Source organism: Fusarium redolens (genome assembly GCF_020744475.1).
Source record: "Fusarium redolens strain MPI-CAGE-AT-0023 chromosome Unknown BKA55scaffold_18, whole genome shotgun sequence".
In the NCBI taxonomy this organism is placed as follows: Eukaryota; Fungi; Ascomycota; class Sordariomycetes; order Hypocreales; family Nectriaceae; genus Fusarium; species Fusarium redolens.
Window position 1 is genome coordinate 1,009,910 of NW_025763681.1, and position 21,726 is coordinate 1,031,635.

The window sequence follows — 21,726 nt, forward strand, 5'->3', positions numbered from 1 at the left end:
AAGTCACCAATCAAATCCCTGTCGACAACGGCAATCCGCATCAGAAAGTCAATGTGGAAGTCGCCAATCAAAGACCCTACTGTCAGCCGCTAAATGTTGGTAGAAGCGCTCAATCTAACCATTTTGCAAGGGTCACCTTGTCGGAGATGGTCAAGATATGACGGTCGACCCGGGGGGGCTGTGTTTCCACTCTCCGACATCACATCAACACTAGATCAACACAGCCATCAAAGGGTTGAAGCGACTTCAAAGGAGTTCACGACTTAGCGAGCCGGCCACTAGGTGGTGGCACATCAGACCTCTCCCATAATGCAAACGTCTCTGTAATAAAATCTTTCTTCTGTGGTTACTCCTTCCAGTGCCTACGTAGTCTGATGGGCTAAATCATACGACTGTTTGATCGTCTGAGCCAAGAGCCAATCGGATACATCTATCGCACAAGGATTTCCTAGATGGCTCCTCGCTATAGCTCCTCAGTCCCAGTCGATGAGAAGCATTTTGGTCAAGGGGCGGGTTCTTGTAATAGATGCAACCAGCCGTCACACCAGGGCAACTTCAAGACATTCAAACTGTCCAATAAGGGGTGCTTCCAGCCGAAACTCGAGTCGACATCTCCTGTTGGCCGCTGGGGTTGCACCGCAGAAACCTAGCAATGGGTAGTCTGCTATTCTTCCCGGGGACAGGTAAGGCACCATTTAAGAATTGTACCAGAGGTTTCAAGGGCCACCTTGCGGATCAACAGTAAGATAAAAGTCTATTCACTGCATTCTTCTTCCCGCTGTTGAACATTCCCCTACACATTCAACGTCTTTACGCCATTCTAGACCCGAGACTCTCGAATAAGAACCACAGCGCTATATGCGAGTCTTAACAACGCACTTGGTCTTGGGCTTACAAAACAGTATCTTCTCAAATCCATTCTACACAACTGCAATGAACTTGGCACACGCGTATGAGACACCGACGGACAAATCACGGCTTATACAAACTGTCTCGTTGGCTTTGATGATGATTTCCATCTTCTCCGTGCTAATTCGTTCCACTGGGCGCGTCATGTCAGATGCAGGAGTAAAATGGTCGAATCTCTATACGCTTGATGACCTCCTTTTAATTATATCCACGGTAGTTTCTGTGCCCTATGCCTTACTCACGGTGGCTCCCCATCGTCCTGTCACGAATGCACCCACTGAACTACTGGCCACAGGTTCTAATGATCCCACAATCGATTGTAGTGTCACTATTTGAAGCGGCCAATGGACTAGGTAAACCCTACGATGTTACGCCTTCGGAGGCGTCTCACGCCCTGCAGGTAAGTAACCTTCTTCACGCATCGACTCCTTCCATTTCAGCTCACAGGCGACTCTCTCAAAGGCTCAATACGCGTCTGATATTCTTTTCATCGCCTCGTTGTCCGCCTCGAAGCTCTCAGCCATTGCCATGATACGTTCTTTGGAAGATAGGTCCCGCGAGACTCGAACATGCGTGATGATCAGCATCATCTTGACTCTCATTTGGGCGGTATTCTCCATCCTAGGGAGGAGCTTCAGTTGTCCACTGCCAAGATTCTGGGATTATATTGACGGCCAGTGCGACAGAAATACTGTATGCATCCTAGTTGAATCAATATGTGGTAGTTTTGTCTGATTTTGTTTCATAGGTTATTGCCCTGAGGATTGGCGCTGATGCTTTGCATATTGCCACTGATTTACTCGTCACTGGAGTATTTCTAAGGATCTTCATGCGTCTACAGATGGCTTTGCGCCCTAAACTTGAAATCATCGGCCTCTTCCTCTGTCGCATCCTGTACGTGTGTAGTTGAGCCCTGCATTAATGCGAAGCAAACAGATATGTGCAGGAGGACATGCTAACGGAGAATAGGTCTTTACTCCCTGCTACATGCCATATTTACTATTACAAGCGCGCGATGAACTCAGAAAACCCTCTATTTGACATCTGGATTTCAGTAGTTCTGGTTCAGATTATGCAATGCGTCGGCATTACAATTACATGCATCCCCCTGTTGAAACAGCTCTTGCGGAAACTCAAACATGGCAAGACAGTTGGCGACGGACATGTCGGGTCCAGAAGCAGCGGTCATCATCCCCAATCAACAGACAGCCTTGGTTATGATCTTCAGGCCCCAGGGCATGCGCCTGTGGGTGATCATGTCACATCGAGCCAGGAAGCTCTTGTGTAGTCTAACCCAGGTGTCGTGTTCAGAGCAACGAGCAACCTCAGTCTCTGACAAAGCCTAACCCATCATCTGCTTCAAATACAATTTCTTATGTCAGAACCCCACAGGGAGAGAATTATTAATATAACCACAAAGACATTTCCTGAGTCTGGCAGAACAAGCACGGCTTCTTTAAAGGTTGGCATTATATTTTTCCTAGCCTGAGTCACTTAGAATATGCCAAGAAGCTCTATATATATTTCAATTAAAAGAAAAAAACATTTCCGGGTGAACATACATAAAGCATACAGCAAATGAATGCAGTAGATAAGCAAATGAAAGTCATATTGTATACATTTGATACCGGCTCCACTGCTAGTATTCAGTATGTAGACATCACAAAGGGTAGGCAGGTCTCATCTCTATGAAGCATGGTATTGAGGGATATTCACTTCAACATGGGAGTAACGCGATACTTAGACATTTACTTATGTGTTATGTTTGGTTTTATCGTGCACGTTGCAGTCTATATATGCGACTATGGATGCCGGTTTGCCCTAGCTATATGCCGACGAACAGTTACATATTTAGGTACTGAAAGAAGTAGGAATATACGGAGTACAGCCAATATATTAGCCAGTACTGCCAGAATTCCTAGTAACTAACAGTATGTATCAGCTCATCTGTAAGTCAATGATATAACATGGTGAGTCTTAGGATGAATCAAGATTAGGCTAGCTCTATGTAACGTCCTCCAAGCTAAAGTAGGGATGGCCTGTAGAGAACTTGGGGTCAGTATATTGTCCCTCTGCAATCAAGTGAAACGCAGATGTCAGACATATCTACGCCACGGCCCACAAGGCCACGTCACGTACACCATAAATCTTTGATTAAGTCGTTACCAACAGTGGTAGACCTGACCTCAAATGATTCTATACTGCGCTTTCCCATCATCTTGATCTACAGGGTTCCATCTCAACGGACCCAGTCTAAACTGGCGTCAAAGCATCGCCTACATGGTGATTGCCCCACGAAGCTGGGATCAGATTAGGTCTTGCTGGAATCGAAGCTTCGGAAAGAACCAAGTCCCATTCCAATATCACATCAAGCGAAAGTGAGCCAATCAGAGGAGACAGAAAGCATATTCTGAACAAGTATCAAACCCTTTGATGAGCAGAGAGCCATTACTTCATGAACACGACCTGGCTTGAAGGCGCCGCTGCAAAGTCCACAGAAAGTGTGTGCTGCTGTTATGCAAGCTATTGCCGATTCATCTAGGACTTTATCTAGCTGCTGCTGGTTTGTGGTTAGTTAAAGCTAGCAATTCTTAGAAAACAAAGAAAAGAGGCAGAACAGTTCTTGAACTTTACTGGATGCCGCCACGAGGGGGAATTATTTGTGAGTTGTCTGGCTCTATTTCACGAAACTGGAGGTTGAAACGAGAAATAATTCATTTCTGATTCAAACTACTATTAGTTAATAGTTTTTAAGCACTTAGAAAAGAACTTGTGTTAGAGAAAGGCGTTGATAACAGAGTTTTCACATTACCATTGTTACCCTTTCGCCCCACTTAGAACGGGGATCTTGTTACACTCAATGCAACATGCCATAACATACCGCCTGTCTATGCATCTTAACAGGTATTTATGCACATAGCGAGTAACCGGTTACACATGTACCTAAGAAAATGTAGCGCAACACTTAGAACAAGACCAAGTGGTTATTTATTAAGAAGAATGCTCCAGGTCTACAGCCAGCTTTCCCTCAAAGGTTTCTGTCATAACCAACACAGCTTGTCTAAAACAGTACAAAAGTCAAAACATTCAATTATCAAGAAAATGAGGGCACCCTCCAACATGACTTGTGCGGCTGCGTCGTTACTCCGATCGTGCTACCAAGCCCAGTTGCATTTGTGGTATAAGCTACCAATCAGATAAGAAGACATCGTGCAGAACTGCATTCGGCTTCCCTTTCTTCAAACAACTCGTGAAGGCTGTAGAAAAGTCTTCCATTACATTAGTAGAGAAGCACGTCCAACGGTCAGCCATATTACCATACATATATTTGATCTACAATCGTGACTCGATCCCATTCAGTATAAAAAAAGCCCAGTCCGTCTATCCAACAGACCATCTGGTACCCTATACTGCTTTATGAGCCTATGAAAAATGAATAGAGTGTATTCATGACATTTCGACGATTTCTGCTCTTCTGCAGAAGCTACTCCACTTTCCGCTCACTCTCGGCCAATCATTGATGACAAACTCGATAACATAAGTGAAATCGCGCACGGGACGACAGGCGCGCCCTCAAATTATTACTCAAGGACCTATGAGGCTCAGCTAGGACAAATCTCATCATCGCAAAATCACTTGCATCTGGTTTCGTTCCATTTCTCATATTTCGCCCTTGCTTTCCCCGCCGTTTCTCCACGAAGCTTATTTTTTCTCCGCAAAACCTATCCTTCTATCCATTCTCAACGCGGTCATACACACGGGCGAACCGCGTCAAAACACCACAATGAGCAAGCGCAAGAGATCACTATCTGTCGGGGAGGATAACTGCGCTGAATTCCCTTTTACTGTCTCTTACAAGACTGGTGATTCGCCCGCTCACCAGAAAGGTCACAAAAACAAGAAGCGGAAGTACGATGGTCAAGATGAGAACAACCGGGCTCAGTCTCAAATCTCTCCTTTCAACCCAAAGGGCAGCTTCAAAACGTACGAAAGTATGGACCTAAAATACACCGTTGAACCCGAAAAACGGTGGCGGAATATGAGGCGCTACAATAGCTTTATCCGTGAGCATCCGATGGAATCTCGACATCCTCCCAAGTTGGTAGGAGCTTATGGCTAACTCTTGGCAGTCAACGAAAACAAATACTACAGCGGAGTTTTCGTGTATGTTGCCAACGAGCTATCAATTGAAAAACAAAAAGCTCAAGATAATGGCAAGGATATTTGCGAGAATAAAGATGAGTGGGTAGCGCGCATCCTTGAGATCCGTGCTTCTGATGAGCATCACGTCTATGCACGCGTCTACTGGATGTACTGGCCCGACGAACTCCCTGCGAAGACCGTTGACGGCAAGAAGGAGGTTCAAGGCCGTCAGCCGTACCATGGCGTCAACGAACTGATTGCTTCCAACCACAGTATGCTCCAGAATGGTGACCAGCATCATACCGCAATACGACTAACCGATCTTTCCTTTTCTAGTGGATATTATCAATGTTGTCAGTGTTACAGGGCTCGCTACCGTCGATCAATGGATTGAGTCCCATACCAAGGAACTCCCAGAGGAGCTTTATTGGCGCCAAGCGTTCGACTACCGCAACTTGCAACTTTCGGTGTGTCTCATTGTGCCTCCTTCCTTATCACAAGGCTAATATCCATGAAGTCTGTCGAACTCATTTGCGAATGCCAAGAGCCTGCAAGCCCCGATAAAATCGTGCTAGAATGCACAAATTCGAAATGCGGGAAGTCTCTGCATGAGGAATGTATGACCCACAAGATTCTCATGCAAGTTCACGAGCGACTGAGCCTGGATAAGGCCAATGTAAGCCAGTGGTTGGCTGGCAAGGAGCAGAAGCCCAAAGCCACCCATCCTCTATCGCCTCTTAGTACCGAGGAGAAAGAAACTCGACGAATAATCAATGTCCGTTCCGACAAAACGAACGATGGCTTGCACTGCAAGAAGGCTGCTCACGAAACCGATCGTGAGGTAGGAAGTGTTGTGGGTGGGCGAACGCCTTTCGGAGCTATCGCCACCGCACTAGCAAACCAATCTGCCAAGAAGGGCCATAAGAAGGCGAGAAAGAAGCCTGCAGGCCTTAAACCATACGAGGGACTTTTCAAGGCCACCCTCAAGATGAAAGACGGCCGCCCCACAGCATGGGAAATTCGCGACTTGCGCGAAAGCGTGATAGGTGGTGACAAGTCCTGGACTGAGAATGTTCACTGTCTGCTGTGTGGTTCCGTTATTGATTGAATAATCAATGCACCAGCCACGGCTGTCCCGAGTATGCTCCAGTCAGGGGGCTCGACGAATCTGGAAGTTGCAACTCAATATGCTGGGATGAGAATCAAGGCTTTTATCACATATCGCAGGACAGGCATAATCTCCAAGCTTTTAGGCAATTCTACTATGAACTTATTTCGTCCTGCTAAATTCTCCTTTCGAGGAGGCTCTTTGTTCTCCCTGACTTGTTTGATCCCATACACTATTCAGTCTTGAAATCTCGATGCCTTTCCTGTTCTCACTCACTTGAGCCTTTTTGCCTTGGTGGTCCCGAAGTGCCTCTCTTCAACTCTTTTTCGTTTTTCTCTGCTTATTTCCTTCCGTTTCCTGTTCTTGAGCTTCCTTCTGTGCTGTTTTGGACTGGTCTTTTGAACATCAAGGTCAAGGCTGAGCGCAAACAACTGAAAAAGAAGAGGCTAGCAAGGACTTCTGAAGCCCAAAAACAAAGGCTTAATGGGCTAACGATGAGCTTTTGAACAACAAGAAGGAGTAAATCAAGCCGCCAGTACAGAAGCGTAAAGTGAAGAGGAAGAAGTAGACCTTCCGTTCGCTTACGTAGTCGCAGGCATGATTCTAAGGAGGAAAGGATGCCCGAGCCTTAGAAGGCTAGGTACTAAGGTATCTGCATTGCCGGTACTCGTGTTTAATACCAATTCTACTTGTGGAGAGTCCATTTGTCAGAGTCAGTCACGACTTTGTTGTCCAAATTGCACGACTCACATGCAAGGTGCAATCAAATGTACGTAAGTTTAGGTCCAGCCGTCTTTGCAAGGCGCTCTGGTGTCCAGCCTAGCACCCAAATCAAATAAATCAAATAAATGAAAGTTCTTCAATTTGAAACAACATTTGATATTTGATACGCATTTTCACGACTTACCCGGAACATCATATAGTTACGGTAACCCCGGCCAATCAAAGTAACCCATCAAGTAGTCTAGTACCCCCAGTAAGCGTTAGATTAGTTGGAGAGAAAGTACCTAGGTAACGTTAGTTTCTTAACGCCCCAACGGCATCAAATCACGTCAGTGCTAGTTTGTTTACCCTCAACGCGTACCGTCCCGGCGTTCCCCACTGATCGACACCCAATCTGATAGAATCCAACGACATCATGCTTTCTCCCCCTCCACCCTCTGTCTTTTCTTTTCTCTACCCAACGCCAAATCTGTCAAATTCGTGCTGACGATACAGGCAGTATTACCTGACCACCTTTTGCAGACCTTCCGCGAGCAGTGTGGAGGAACAAACAATATGTTTTGGAAGAGTCCATCTCCAGGAGGATCTTGAAGGGTCGGAAGAGCTGGACCAAGCACCATCGACTTTGCTTTGCTGAGATTGATACTATTGACAGTCCGCTGAGCCCTTGTTGGGCCTGTCATTTGTGCGACGCGAAGGGCCAGCCCGAGTTCTTCGCCGCGGCTGCTACAAGTTCAGCAGCCGACCATCTCCGCAAATATGTGAATATTAGTGTGACGTTGCGAGTTCGAGCATCATTGACCAATGCAGGTCCCGCGGGACTTTTGAGAGTGGTCAAGCAGCTGATCCACATCCGTCAACCGATGGATCTGAACGGCCCAAGCGACAACGTAGTATAGCACTGTGCCACGCGCCAGAGTCAAGAGGATTCGAGAATTGAGCCTGGGACTTCTGATTGACACCAATGTTCCTTTCTCCTTCTTCAGCGATACACTCTTTCAGCAGCTTGCTTGGCAGCTCGACCCTTACCTATCTGACCAGATACCATGGAGCCAGTAACCGATGGGCCGTTTGCTGGATGACAAGTACAAGTCTAAGAAGGATGAGATCAAGCAGGAGCTCTGCGATGCCCTCATCGAAATCCACCTAGGGTTCGGCCTATGAACATCATCTAATCAGCATGCTGTCATGGCAGTCACAGCTCATTTTCTTTACCGGCGGGGCAAGCACCAGTCTCGTCCATTCGCACTCCGTCGCCAGCTTGGGTGTCATAGCGGAGAAAGTCTTGCGGTTGCGCTCGAGCAAGTTGTCCGAGAATGGAAGATAGAGGACTGAGTCGAAACCGTGATCTCGGACAACGCATCTTCAAACGACAGCTGTCTCATGAACTTCTACGGAGATCTCGACGCATCGATGAGTCTGGCGGACGTTCGGGCCAGACGCATGCGCTGCTATGGGCATATCCTGAACCTGGTTGCTCGCGCCTTTCTCTACGCTAAGATTCGAAGGCCTTCGAGGCTGAATCGCAAGTATTTTGACCTTCTCGGCCGGTGGGAGGATGATCTACGACACTGGAGAAAGAAAGGGCCAGTGGGAAAGCTCCACAATATCGTCAAGTTCATCAGGTCTTCCCCTCAGAGCTTTTCAAAAGGATTACAAGCGAGAACGACGAATCACAAGAATATCTCTTGGCAAGTGAGTCAACGACGGGGGTCGAGGTCGTAATGAATGACGATACAAGATGGTGTAAGTGGAGATACAAGATGGAACTCCACTTACCCCATGATATCTCGAGCTCTCGTCAAGTAGGGGGGCATCAGGGCGTTCCCAGTCCACCCGGACGTGGAGAAATGGCTACCGGAGGTCGACATGCTGCAGGGAGATGACTGGAGACTGTTGGCAGAAGTTAAACTTGTTCTTGAGCCATTCTATCTGCAGACTATGAGAATGGAGGGCTGAGGCAGCGAAGGAGGTAACAGGCAGCTCTGAGAAGTGATGGCGGGTATGGAATACTTGCTGGAACACCTGGAGGTTCGGAAGCTGTCCTGTCACGTTGACCCAGGCGGGGTTGCGGGAGAGGACACCAATTCGCAGGTCAAGCTGGCTCGAGGGTGACCAGACCGTAACCGGCAGCTTCCTGCTCGATTCAGGGATTGCAGGACGGACAGCCATCCGCGAAGGTCTAGGCAGCAGGCTCCTTGCTGGATCGAAGCTTGAGACAATGCGGTGATGGATGGGACAATCGATCAGGGCCATCGGGAACTGATGACATGGGAAAGGGTCACCGGCACCATTTAAGACTTTCCATCAAAACTGCCTGGCAGAAATTGAATGAGTACTACACCAAGCTTGGAGACTCACCGTTGTTTGCTGCATCCATCATCCTTCATGCATCACTTGGCATGAACTATCTGGAGGTGAACTGGGCATCGAAAGAGTAGCTTGTGTGGGTGAGGGATGCCAAGATTGGACTGTCAGACTACTTGGACCGCTGGTACCGCTGCAACTCGCCGTTGGATGAGCAGCAGAAGATGATCACAGACACATCGTCATCCTTGAGCGTACCTAGGAAGACAACTGAAGCTAGCGTATTCAAGCAATGGAGTAAGAGCAGGACGGCGAAGACTACGGTGACGGGAAGTGAGCTTAAGCGGTATCTAGGGCTAGAACCGCAAGATACTGACGACCTGATCGAATGGTGGATGGCTCACCAGGGACAAATCCTGATGATTAGCCAATTGGCTCTCGATATACTCGCGATACCAGCGATGGCGACTGATTGCGACAGGTTGTTCAGCCAAGCTAAGTTAACACTGACGCGGCAGAGGCTTTCGATGGCGGCAGAAACACTGGATAAGATACAATGCCTCAAAATCTGGGTCAGATATGGTGCGGTGAATCTAGGGGCGACGATAGGTGGGGGAGATGAGGTCTGATGGGAGATTGGACATGTTAGCATGGAGAACGCAGAGGGTCAGATTTGAAATATTTAAAATAACAACTCGAGCCTTGAATGTTATCAAATCTTCCAAATACGCCCCTGGATTCGATTTGTTTGATTTGAGGGCGGCGCTGCCGGCATCGTAGTCTCCGCCGGCACGTCCGAGATCAGCTGCAACATCTCTCACCAGGACCCCGGAATTCTATCGCGATTCGTCTCCCTGGACTTTCCGTTACTATAGCAGTCAGCGCAAGAGAGCATTTATTTTTCGTTTCTGTTTATCACCCGTACCTTTTTCGAATAGCACAACTTACATCGCCGCACTTCTCCATCGCCCAGAAAAGACTCCTCAGGTTGCCGCTTTTGCTTTTCCCGTCGCTTAGAGTCAAGAGATGCCGGGTCAGGAAGGGCGAAGGTTTACAGCTGTTGCTATCGAAGCTGGGACTTGTGTGTTTAAATATTGGCAGTATGCCATAGTGCTTCTTTCAGGCAGAGTATCTCAGTTTGCCCCGGTCATCCCAGGGCAGCTACCTACAGCGATATATATGGAGCAAGGCTGTGATACACAAAGACAAGACTGGTAACATGAGAAGTGGTGCATCATTACGTGCTAAGCAATTTCCCATGGTATACTACTCCTTCGGTCATGGCAAATACATCGAAATAGGGCGGTCCAATTGTCTCTCTGGCCTTTTCTCACAAATTATTCATCATCAAACTATCTTTACATGACCAAACACCTCGAACTACTCACATAACACTATAGACGCACAGATCTATCATTGCTTCAAACAGCTCCGTCGCCTTCACCACATTGGGCTGATGTAGCGCTGTCAAGTCGCTTGGGACCTCTGATAGGAAGAGCCTGTGGTTGTGCTCGACTTTTCATCTCCTCACTGCCGTTTTCCAACTCGGCCACAGCTAAGAAGTTTCCATTCCTCAGACTTTGGCATGGAAATGCATTGGGCTGATTCATCTGGTCCAGGAATTCCTCCTGGCTACTCGGAAAATTCGCCAAGGTGTCCAAAGACGCCTGCTTCGACTTTAAAAACAGAAATTGAGCCAGCAAGCGACTGCGAATTATTCCGGGATGTAAAGAGCGTTCTTTACCTTCTTCACAGCCAGTCTCGTTGTCAGACTTCCATATTGTGAGTTGTGAAGACTCTAGACTTGCGTTTGTCGTCCGGAACGATGAATCTGGGCTCGTCAGCCTATATATTTACAGGGTGCTCTTGGCTTACTTTACCTGCGTTTATGACTCCTACCTGTGTATTTATGGACCGAGACAGTGAGGTGGATGATAAAGCTGCCGATGTATAATCCAGCGAGATGGTGCCTTCTTCATCATCTTGCGTTGTCTTGATCGCACCTAGGTTGACTTGCTTTTCAAGAGCGTTATATCGCCGTTCGTCTGGGACGGGATTCCTGTCCTCAATTTTCCACTCTTGATAACTACCAAGACGCCATGGACAGGTGGTCGTGGCCGACTCGGTCATATAGCCGTCCTGAGCCCCTGTTGAGATCATAGTTCAGGCACGGAATACCTCTTGGAAACCTTTAGGGGCAAATCCTGAATGACGCCATATAATGTCAGCGCCTTGAGCCTTGAGCCTTTAGTACTTTGGGTAGTGAACACCGGGCTTACCCTCACTTGGTTGCTAAGTACAGAGTTTGTATCTTTAGCTGCTGGTTCACGGTCGGTTCTACCCCGTGAGATGCGCAAAGGCATAAGATCTGGCTTGAATGAGGCTGACACTTGGAGAAAAAAAGGCAAGAAATGCTGCCAAGATCAAGGATATGTGTGTCCCAGGCAAGACCCAGGAACTCACGATACAGGAGTGTTGATAGTAGATGGTGTTACTAAAATGACCTGACCCTGGATGCTTAGGGCAGTAGATATAGACAAGAGTAAATGAGAATAACCGAGATAAGCTCCAAAACGATTTAGGTAGCATCTAGCAAACAACAACGATAAAGACAGACATGGGTTGGTCGCATCGCTGCAAAACTGAGCTTGAAACCGCCGCGGAGATTCGGGGACCCGCCTTAGATGCTGGCACTATGCAGAACCCCTGTACCAAGAACTTGGCTGGATCTTTCACATGCCCATTGGCTGTTCATCCATACCTAGATATCCTCTTGTCGGGCGTGCCAGCAGGTAGGAGGTAGCGATGAATGTAGTTACGCTGTGAACATCTTGTCCGCAGCCAATGCCCCGTGCTTGTCTCTCGTAGCTGACTGCTATCGAAAGTAGGAGTACCAGAGTGATGCATCTGTAAACCGCCAAAATCTATAGTTTATTAGTCTCGAATGGCGGACCACTTCGTGACTCCCTGGCAACTATTTTTTAGCATGGACCATGAGGCTTCCTAATCCAGATCATGGGTTACGACATTGTTATTCGCTGACGACACAGCTCAAACTGAAGCGCGAACTAGGCTGAAAGATATCAAACTGATGTCTTTGGAAACTCTTCTCCAGGTTCGATTTGGTATCACAGCGTGAATTTCTAATAAGCGCCGAGATGTTACTAACAACCCCGCCTTGGCCCGGATTATAATACAGGGTATCTACAGCGGATATCAGGAAGTGAACGAAGGGTGATGGCCCGATACAGCTGTAGAGTATGCCTATATTAGTAGACCGGCGTTGAAGTTGAAGAAGTTTAGATAGAGTACGCAGAGCTCTGCCAGAATCGTGTGTGCGTCTTGGGTAATGATGGAGTGATGTCGGCACAGAACTGACGAAGTAAGTGAGGCGACGCTGGAACTGTAAGTAGGAACTCGCGAGCTGTTTGGTGGAGGAAATGCATCTTGCCGTGATGGATATAGTCGCACCATCCACACCAAGATCTGAGACATATCTTGAAGTGCTCGTCATCCTCGAAGCCGAGGTCGCAAATGGACTGATATGAAGTTTATATTCATGGCAACGTTCATTTCGGAGAGGGTTAGGTTAGTTGTCGACTCGTTGCTCAGATAATATTTGAGACTTTCTAAACTATCTTCTTAATGGTAGTTTTCTGGTTTTTGTTAAGAATTTGCATACATGCTTCATGAATACTCTTCAAAAGTGTTGTAATAATAGATTCAACTCCCATGACGTCTTTTTAAAGTTATCTTTCTCCAAGCAGTCAAACACAAGGTATAGTCAGAGTCAATTGCAGTGTGTAGCCTCCTGTAGTCCTTTTTCTAGGCTACTATTGATATGGGGGAGGCGCTTCTTCATCGACTGCTGATTGATCCGGTGTGTTACAACTCCTGACTAATAGTTTCTGGCTCTCACTCTCCTAGTATATAGAATGTTCGAAAAGCGTCTAACGGGACGCAGAACTTGGAATTTCGTATCAAGTCCATTGACTCCGCTTCAGCATATTCATCCAGGGTATCGAGTACCATGATTACAGGCCCTGTATGGGGATCTTTTACATCGTTTCGCCGATAGATGTCGAGCTCTACTTGAATCTGGATCTTTGATTTCCTCTCAAATACTGCAAATCTGCAATGACACTAAAGCATTAATGCACTTTGCTGGCTGTATTGGATATTGCCTTTGTGGAACTGAAGTGCCTAGCTCTACATTATCGGTCAAGAATCAGGACAGACATTCGCCTAAAAGATACAACGTCAATATCATAGGCTTTATGAGGCATACTCCAACACTCACATTTGCTTCATGTTGATACGTCTCCACATAATTAGTCAGATCACGAGGAAGCTTCTCACACCAATCACCCTCTGGGTAGGCTATACCGCGGTCACTAGGAAACTGTGCGTTCCTTCCATCATTCCTGTGTGTTGTAGGTACTCCTGGACTGGCAAAGTCATACTGGTTAATAGATGGCATTGAAGGATTTTCTTGAAAACCAAGTGAACAATAGTTCTGGCCTATGGGATGACGAGTAACTGGATGATTATTCGATGCTGGTTGACGACGTGAAGGTTTGACAGCTGGCGATAGGGTCATTGGTTGGGTCGTCGGTAGTCGCGTATACGACGATGGAACAAGCGGCGCTTGCATCGACAAAGTACGATGAGAAAACAGTCGGTCAGTATCGGTAGGCACTTGACCGTGAAGTTCTCGAAGTAGTAGATGACCGCCCATATCTTGCTGTAACATGAAACCGATTGGTGGCAAAAAACAAGAGGCTCTAGGGACTTCAAGGTTATAAAGATTTCCTGTCCGACTTGAAGATGGATATTTAATTGTCGGCAATATGGGACGTAGCTGCCCTGCGTCGGATACTACGTCTAGCCTCTCAATGCTGGTATTGGCCGCTCTTGGACTTCTGTGTACTGGTAACCTCTCCTCTCATGGATGTGTGGCATGGCTGATGGACGGGCTACTGTGTGTGCCACCCATCTGACGTCGGGTGCGTTGCTGTTGTTCTGAGAGTGTAGCCGATGGTATACAAGCCACTGGTGTAGTGTTTGGTTGGAACGTACTTGATGGAACAGGCTTGTATCGACATCGTTCTGCCTCCTCAAGTGACTGGGACCCTTGGTTTACCAAAGGCTGCCCCTTTTGAAGAGAAGTTAGAGGACATACAACGTCAAGTGTGGCTTGCGCTAATCTGATCATGTCAGATGGCCCAGTTTCAACAGGTTTCTCTAAGGCGGTGCTTCTATTTTCTCTGCTACCGTGATATAATCTCGTTGGACTGGCCTTTTGGCATTTTTCCTGCATTGCCTTCGTAAGTGCTGTGAGAGGTCTAGGCTCGAATATACCTAAAGGCTCATCAGACTGCTCTTCTGACCGATGACTCGAAATCGAGATTACTTCAACGCCGGGAGGAAGGTTTCGCTCTTCTCTGTCGTGAATACCAGGTTGTGATTGTGATTGAACTTGGGAGCCAGATCGTGAGACTTTGTTTGAAGAAGGGGAGTGGGTTGAATAAGGAGGGGATGCTCGGATTCTCGTTGACCCAGCTCTGGAGTCGATCCATGAGCTTCATGAGGCTCAGATTGGGCTGAGCATGGTTAGTGACCAAATCTATTAGGAGAGAGTATCAAACCTACCACCTGGAAGCATAGCTGAGTTTGTGTTGAGCTTGATCGGTTGTTCTTCCGTTGTGTTAGGTATTCCAGTCCTTGTCTCGTCTGTTTCGTGTTTTGGCGAATGCTTTGCTACTCGAGACTCGAGAAACTTGCGAACCGATTGTATGTGAGGAATAAGCGAATTCTTGCTCTTGACACCGGAATCTCGTAAATTCTTTGCAGAAACCCAACCGACAGCGCTTTTGGCGGGAAAGTCTTGGCCATCATAGTACATGACGGGGAACTCTCACCGCGTAACCAGAGATTCGCCGTTGTTGTAGCCCTGTGCCCAAGGAAAGTTACCCGCCTCATTGTTGTAGCACGCGTCGAAATTAAAACCTGACAGGGAAACAAACTGCTTTAGAATGACATACTTCGCGTATGCCCCTTGAAATGACATGCTGGGCTATTGAAGAGATATGTGACTATGATCACTCTGTCTTGACATTAGGTCGTGTTTGGGATGCCCTTGCCATGTACCTACCCTATCTCACAGTACCTGGTCCCAAGTAAAGTGGGTAGTGCGACGCCACCAAATTGGGCTGCGACATTGGGGCTGACAGTATTGGTCAGATTCCAGCCACAGCGCTTAATAGGACAGGGAAGCAGCATCTCAATGTGGAGACGTGAGGCCATCAACCGGGGAGGCTTTTCCGTGTACGAGGCAAGCATGTGAACAAAACAGGTTGTCGGTGCTAGCCATGATTGGCCCTGCGCACATGGCCGTCAAACGAATGTTCATCTATCTATTGGATTACAGAGTTACACAATACTGATTAGTCTAGGCCAGGGCCTCCAATTGTTAGAAGTAACCTCTCAAATCAACCTGCTGTACATATCACCGCTGAGATTTTATACATGAAACGGGCTCTGTTGTATGACACTCGACTCGCAAGGTGGTTGAGAGTGGTCATCGGATCAATCCAAGCACCTATTTCGCGTTTTCAATAACCATCACTGGTCAAATATGACCAATGACTAGCACGCGGCTCTTGGCAATACTTGGTTAGACATGTCAAACATAAAACCGAGTCTGGAAGGTTGTTGGTCCAACAAGCGCGCTCTCATCTCGTAATTGGCCTCCGAGTCCCCAACCGCGGCTGAAACAAGCAACGGAGAGATAATTGGAGTCCTCTACATCATGTAGGTATCGTGACGATATTGGCCAACATCTGGTGATTGTCAGTACCTAAAGAGGTTTCAGCCAGAACTTATACGCCAAAAAAAAAAAAAAATTAATGGAATCTATTCCATTCGATGAAGACCATGGGGCTTATACGTCTCGAAATCCCCTCATTTGTCGGGTACGCAACCTAGGTTGTATGCCACTGCATAGGCCTGCGGCCCTGGCAGGTAAGATGAGGCTGGGAAGTCACGACACTTGCATGGCTGTTGCTGGTGGTAGTTGTGACTGTAACCGTATGGCGATCGCTTCCTGTGTTCGTCATGCATGATCAGATGTTAATCGCCAGGACAGCCGGACCGTATTAGAGAAGTGATAATTCAGCTATCGAGAACCCAGCTAAAATGATTTAAGCCATATTAGATAAAATGAGAGTATCGGAGTACAATAGCCACCTAATGAATTGCTTGGGGCTCAATAGAAAGCAATGTGCACTACTAAATCGCACTCACCGAGTACAATTCAAGTCAGAATACCCTAAACCATAGGGGAGACAGATTACCTAACGGGCTGTCAGTGACAGGGGAAGACGGAACGCGTGTTCTGAGTGTGGTGGATAAGCGCATTATTTATCAACCCGCAAATAACTCCACTTTGCACGTGCAGCATGTATATTAAAATCTCGCCTCCACAATTCACCTCCTCAATTCCACCTCCTCAATTCCACCTCCTCAATTCCACCTCCTCAATTCCACCTCCTCGATCAGTTCAATTTATTTATTGTCTTTTACCTTCATGATTTATTAGTTATGGCAAGCAATATAATATTTAACCCCTTTGACGCATTAGGTATTAGCATATCGACTATAAGTACTTTCGACGAAAACCAGATACGCTCCGCTTACCGGAAAGCATTGTTATTGCGTCACCCAGATGTTTGTTCTCTTGAGACCCGAAGTCGATTTCCCGAGGTCCGTCATATCGTGGATGCAAAGAACTATCTTGAAAAGCGCCTAGCTGGCGGAGATCTGAATGTTCTCATTGGAGAATTCTACCATTGGCCTCAGACATTCGACTCTAGCAATAAGGAAAATCCATTTATAACGCCAAATATTGATTCGGAATTTGTCGACTGTAAAAAGTGCTCTATGGTCATGAAACAGGGCTCTTTAGGGTCCCATGTCGGGGAGCATGAACAAATGCTCTGTCAATATTGCCGAAAGCCGATTGACTTGGAAACTCGCCTGCATCACCTTGAGGAGGCTCATCAACTCCATGAATGTCAAATATGTCAGGAAACCATGCCAACCTCCACGATAGGACAGCACCGAGGTTACCATGAATGCCCATTCTGCCCAACTCTAGTGGCAAAATGCAGCCTAATCGCCCATATCGAAACAGACCACTGTGGGAAGCGATGTCCTGAGTGTCCTGAATGTCCTGAAGGCTCGAACTTGGCAAAGCACAGGAGGCTTTTTCGACATCTCAAAGAAGCGAAACAACATGAATGGCTGCGATGCCTGTTTTGCCACAACTATCAATTTCTTAGTGGCATGAAAGAACATCTCCAGTCTCAGCATGGACTTCAATGTTGGGACTGCTGCGATCCGTCGTCTGAAAGTTTTGCCGACCACGCAAGTAACTTCCATGGACAACGAGTATGCCCTGTTTGCCAGAAGTTGATGGCTAGCAGCAAGGTTGACGTCCATCTGATAATGGAGCACAAGCTCTGTGCATGTGATGGGTGCGGTCCTCAAATTAAATTCGAACATATCATGCGCCAGCATGTTTGGAAAGAATGCCTGCAGTGCAAATGTATCATTGAAGAGTGGGCTTATCGTCGTCACCTACTCCATGACCATTCATGGGAGGAATGCCCTTATTGCGACTATCTTGCACACAGCGACACTGCTCTTGCTGACCATGAGAAAGAGCATGAGCTGCGATCTTGCGACGAATGCTCATCGATGGTCATAGAGCATGCATATGATGACCATTTACGTGAGGAACATGGCATGAAAGATTGTTTGTTTTGCGCAACTTACCCTCTTCCCCCTGAGTTGCTTAAAGAACATATTATGGAATATCATTGCAAAATGACGAGATGTTCAGAGTGCGATGAATTCCAAACAACAGCAGAGATGCCATCTCACCTCCAAGACAGTCATGGTTACCAGAAATGCTGCTTCTGTGACGATGTGATTGCTGGACCAGAAGTCCCAATCCATATAGACGAGCGTCACAAACCAGTCACATGCTTTGAATGTGGTGAAGAGGTAGCCCAGACAGATCTCAATATTCATCTCGTCAGAAAACACGACTACAATGTTCAGCCGCCAGCAAATAATGGCACGCAGATTGACGCGCAAGCTGCAAAGAGCACTTTGGCGAACTTGAGCCAAAGGCCCACAGCTTCTGAGGATAGACAAGACCGGCCCATTCTGCAGGATGCTCAATACTCAAATGCTGAGAACAAGGCAGGGAATTGCGATCCATGCGAAAAACACTATGACAATCTATACGAGCATCGAAGGAGAAAGCACCGCATACGAATAAGAGACAGTAAGCAGTTCGTAGGAGCCAGAGTACCGTGCGTTGATGGGGTCAAAGAGCATTCAAAGAAAAATATACATAGGTGCAAAAAATGCCGGGAAGCAAAATTATCAAAATAGTAATTAAATTAGGAATTCTGAGAGCCAAGAAATATAAAGCAAAGCAGTCTTCAGTAGTGTACACAAGAGGCACCGTTCTATGTAACAGTTCTCCCAATTTACCCTGCACAGGATCCTCATCACCCACACTTGCGCAGCCCAGCCTAGAGGGGTTTTGCTAATATCTTGCTGGGATACTCGGATATTCTTACCAATCCTCTATAAAGATGTGAATTATCATGTAAGAAGAGACTAATATTATCCACATCGTACCCACTTTCCTTCGCAGTAGCACAGCAGGGGATAAAAGCCAAGAGAAAACAACAAAGCATTCTTTGTACTAATACACGGCCAAAATCAGACAGGCTGAAATGTCGCTTCGTTGGATCTAGAAGATACAAACGCATCGTGCTTGTCGCCTACCCCCTGTGTATTCCCTCCTATGCAATAATAGTAGGAAATTATCGCCGACTATACATTATACATTACGTCCAAGAGAAGGACGTTTCCAAAAGTAAGGCTGGGTATCCCTCAACCCCAAACCTCCACTAGTACTCTCCGTACTATACCCTTCTCCTCCTCTATGGCAACCTTCCTCGCATGTGCCAAATGTAATGGCCCTCAAGTGTGACCGTTTGGTTAGTCATCCGCTTTAGAAGTATGTATCGCCGGCAAAACGAGACATTCCGCAGGAGCTGTGTGTAATGTGCAGGTTCAGAGGCTCTTTTGCTCTATCTCTGTCTTGCCTGGATGTTACTCTTTATAGAGACAAGAGGCGGGGCACTGAATACGCCGTCCGTCGGCAGTTGTTTGTTCCTCTTTCAGTCTTGAATTTATCATCAATTTCCAATCTGTTGAAAGCTGCATGATCAAAAGTGGCAGCTTTACCAAAGTATATCATATAAAACGCTAGTAAGCTGACAACATGACGAAAGCCAGTCTACCAGTGCAATACAGGCCTTTACTGGCTTAAGAAACACCACTATCTCGACGGTGAGCTCTCTACATGATTGGCGCTTTATGTTATGATAGACCTGCTGCTAATCTTCGCTACTGTTGCTAACAAAGGCATAAATATAAGCCTACCGAGATCCGAAATCGATTAGAGACTATCCTATATGGGTCATGAGGAAATAATAACTGAAAAAATTGGCTGTATTGTCGATAGAACCTTACAGTGGCAGATTTGGATGTATACTGAGCCATGACGGCTAGCCTCGCTACGGACCGACCCGACGCGACGCGAGACGGACCCCGTTACTGACTTACTGACCTTGTTCGATAAAACGCTAGTACGGATAACGCAATCAACTGACAGTAATTTTTCTCGCCCCCATTAATGCAAGAGCTATTTAATTAAATAAGTCATCATAAATTCACGCTATCACGTGGAAACGTATACAGCCCTTTTCTTTCTAATCCCTTTACATTTCAACTGTCAGCAGCAAGTGAACAGACAACAGAATGGCTCCTTCTTTGATTTCTCTACCGCCTGAGATGATCTCCATGATATTTTCAGATCTCCTACTAAAAGATATCCTCCGTATTCGGCTGACTTGCAGACTTCTGAATAGTCTAGCACACCCCCTGTTTGTTCGTTGTTTTTATTTGGATACCCGTTACATCATGGTTGAGAGACGAGCTCTAGCGAACCTCGTCACTCTTTCAACGGTTCCTCGCCTTACGACATCTGTACAAAAGCACAATATCCACAGCTTCGCACTTTCACCCTTCGAAAAATTGCCAAATCCACAGAGATCACCTCCATGGGCAGAGTTGGGCGCTAGCTCCAAATTAATCCAGAGCATTATACCATTCATTCTTCTTACTTTAGCAGCTTGTCAACTACAAGTTGGAGGGCTCAATATTTCCACCCGGTTACTGGCTCAAAATGCCCGTTGTATTAGCCCTAGTCTGCTACCGCCTCGGCTGGAATGCCCTCCTGTTACGAACCTTTGCTGCTTTCACCTCTGCATTGATGAAAGGCTCAGCGACAGGATAAGCCTCGACGAATCTCTCCATCAGATTCCGGCACTGTCTGATTTCACTCTTGAAACTTACAGCGAAATTTCAACCAACAGATTGGCGGGTATCCTTAGGAATGTCACTATTCCTCTGCTGAGGAGATTCACTCTCGTGATGGTGGGATGCCGGGAGGGTGAGCTGGAAGACTACCTCGTCAGGCATGCGAAAACGCTTAGGGAACTGGATCTTGCGCGCTTTGTGCCAAACGGGGACAAACACCGTCGTCGTATTGCTCAGTCAATTATTGAAAACCTACAAGTGCTTCGTTTGTCCCTTGACAATGAGAGCTGGCACTCCGAAAACGGAGGAGACCGTCACGATAGCTTCAATTGCCACCAAGGCGTCTGGGCTTAATCTCTCTTACAGGTAGCCCCGATGTCAAGATCTGGGCGGCCAGAGTACCAGTTTGGAGTGGCTCAATGGGGTATCCGAAAGATATTGCCACTGGTCAACTGTCGTAACCCTAGCGAGAGCATGGCTATGTAATGAAGATGGCGGATACTTCTTTCCTTTCCTCGTCGCTCCCTAACTCTGATTTTGGTATGAATACTTACCTTCATCTTGGAACTTGTGGACTTTGCTGGTACATTAGAAGGAAGAGCAGTAAGAACTTCGATGCCCATGCCAAGATTAGTGGAGTGATCTTTATCCTCGAAGAGGGCCTAGTACAAGCCGTATGGCAGTGAATACGGCGACTATATCCAATCAATACAGGGCCGAGAGAGTAACTCAGTAATATGCCGGCGTCCAATGTTGAGCTTTTGTCGAATTCTTGACAATCGTAGAGCCTCGAGTCGATATTTGTATAGGTTTGGCGGAGGTCAGGGGAGAGAACTTCGACTGCGGTCTTCAATACACATACGACAAGGAAGTCCTCTTATTTCGCTCCATTTAGAAGAAGAAGAAAAGGGAGAAGAAGAAGGAGAAGGAGAAGAAGAAGGAGAAGGAGAAGAAGAAGGAGAAGGAGAAGAAGAAGGAGAAGAAGAAGGGGAAGGAGAAGAAGAAGGAGAAGGAGAAGAAGCGGAGTTGGAGGATAAAAGTATTTACATCGGCCTGAATGTTAATCA

The 21,726-nt window shown here is 46.8% G+C and overlaps 6 protein-coding genes across 6 annotated transcripts; 5 read left to right on the top strand and 1 right to left on the bottom strand.

Annotated features, from left to right (window-relative positions):
• Positions 1–933: 933 nt before the first annotated feature.
• BKA55DRAFT_598176 (uncharacterized protein) lies at positions 934–2,197 on the top strand (the record flags this gene model as incomplete). The annotated part of the gene is made up of 5 exons (XM_046196196.1): positions 934–1,068; positions 1,205–1,309; positions 1,357–1,602; positions 1,658–1,803; positions 1,879–2,197. The coding sequence occupies 5 exons, from the start codon at positions 934–936 to the stop codon at positions 2,195–2,197; spliced, it is 951 nt and encodes a 316-aa protein (XP_046044358.1).
• Positions 2,198–4,693: 2,496 nt separating this feature from the next.
• BKA55DRAFT_598177 (uncharacterized protein) lies at positions 4,694–6,160 on the top strand (the record flags this gene model as incomplete). Its single annotated transcript, XM_046196197.1, has 4 exons — positions 4,694–4,973; positions 5,040–5,324; positions 5,389–5,519; positions 5,570–6,160. The coding sequence occupies 4 exons, from the start codon at positions 4,694–4,696 to the stop codon at positions 6,158–6,160; spliced, it is 1,287 nt and encodes a 428-aa protein (XP_046044359.1).
• Positions 6,161–10,611: 4,451 nt separating this feature from the next.
• BKA55DRAFT_667251 (uncharacterized protein) lies at positions 10,612–15,275 on the bottom strand (the record flags this gene model as incomplete). Its single annotated transcript, XM_046197821.1, has 11 exons — positions 14,843–15,275; positions 14,749–14,793; positions 14,270–14,689; positions 13,691–14,002; positions 13,351–13,397; positions 12,662–12,729; positions 12,360–12,441; positions 11,952–12,097; positions 11,659–11,756; positions 11,066–11,337; positions 10,612–10,866 (listed from the first exon to the last, which is right to left on the bottom strand). The coding sequence occupies exons 1-11, from the start codon at positions 15,093–15,095 to the stop codon at positions 10,612–10,614; spliced, it is 1,998 nt and encodes a 665-aa protein (XP_046044360.1). The 5' UTR covers positions 15,096–15,275.
• A 1,923-nt stretch (positions 15,276–17,198) lies between these two features.
• Positions 17,199–18,680, top strand: BKA55DRAFT_580701 (uncharacterized protein). The gene has a single exon (XM_046193970.1). It carries the CDS (start codon positions 17,285–17,287, stop codon positions 18,653–18,655), a length of 1,371 nt encoding a protein of 456 aa, XP_046044361.1. The 5' UTR covers positions 17,199–17,284; the 3' UTR covers positions 18,656–18,680.
• A 1,359-nt stretch (positions 18,681–20,039) lies between these two features.
• Positions 20,040–21,408, top strand: BKA55DRAFT_580702 (uncharacterized protein). Its single transcript, XM_046193971.1, has one exon. The coding sequence runs from the start codon at positions 20,099–20,101 to the stop codon at positions 21,011–21,013; it is 915 nt and encodes a 304-aa protein (XP_046044362.1). The 5' UTR covers positions 20,040–20,098; the 3' UTR covers positions 21,014–21,408.
• On the top strand, positions 21,151–21,716 carry BKA55DRAFT_695548 (uncharacterized protein; the record flags this gene model as incomplete). The annotated part of the gene is made up of 2 exons (XM_046200161.1): positions 21,151–21,333; positions 21,555–21,716. The coding sequence occupies 2 exons, from the start codon at positions 21,151–21,153 to the stop codon at positions 21,714–21,716; spliced, it is 345 nt and encodes a 114-aa protein (XP_046044363.1).
• Positions 21,717–21,726: the final 10 nt, after the last annotated feature.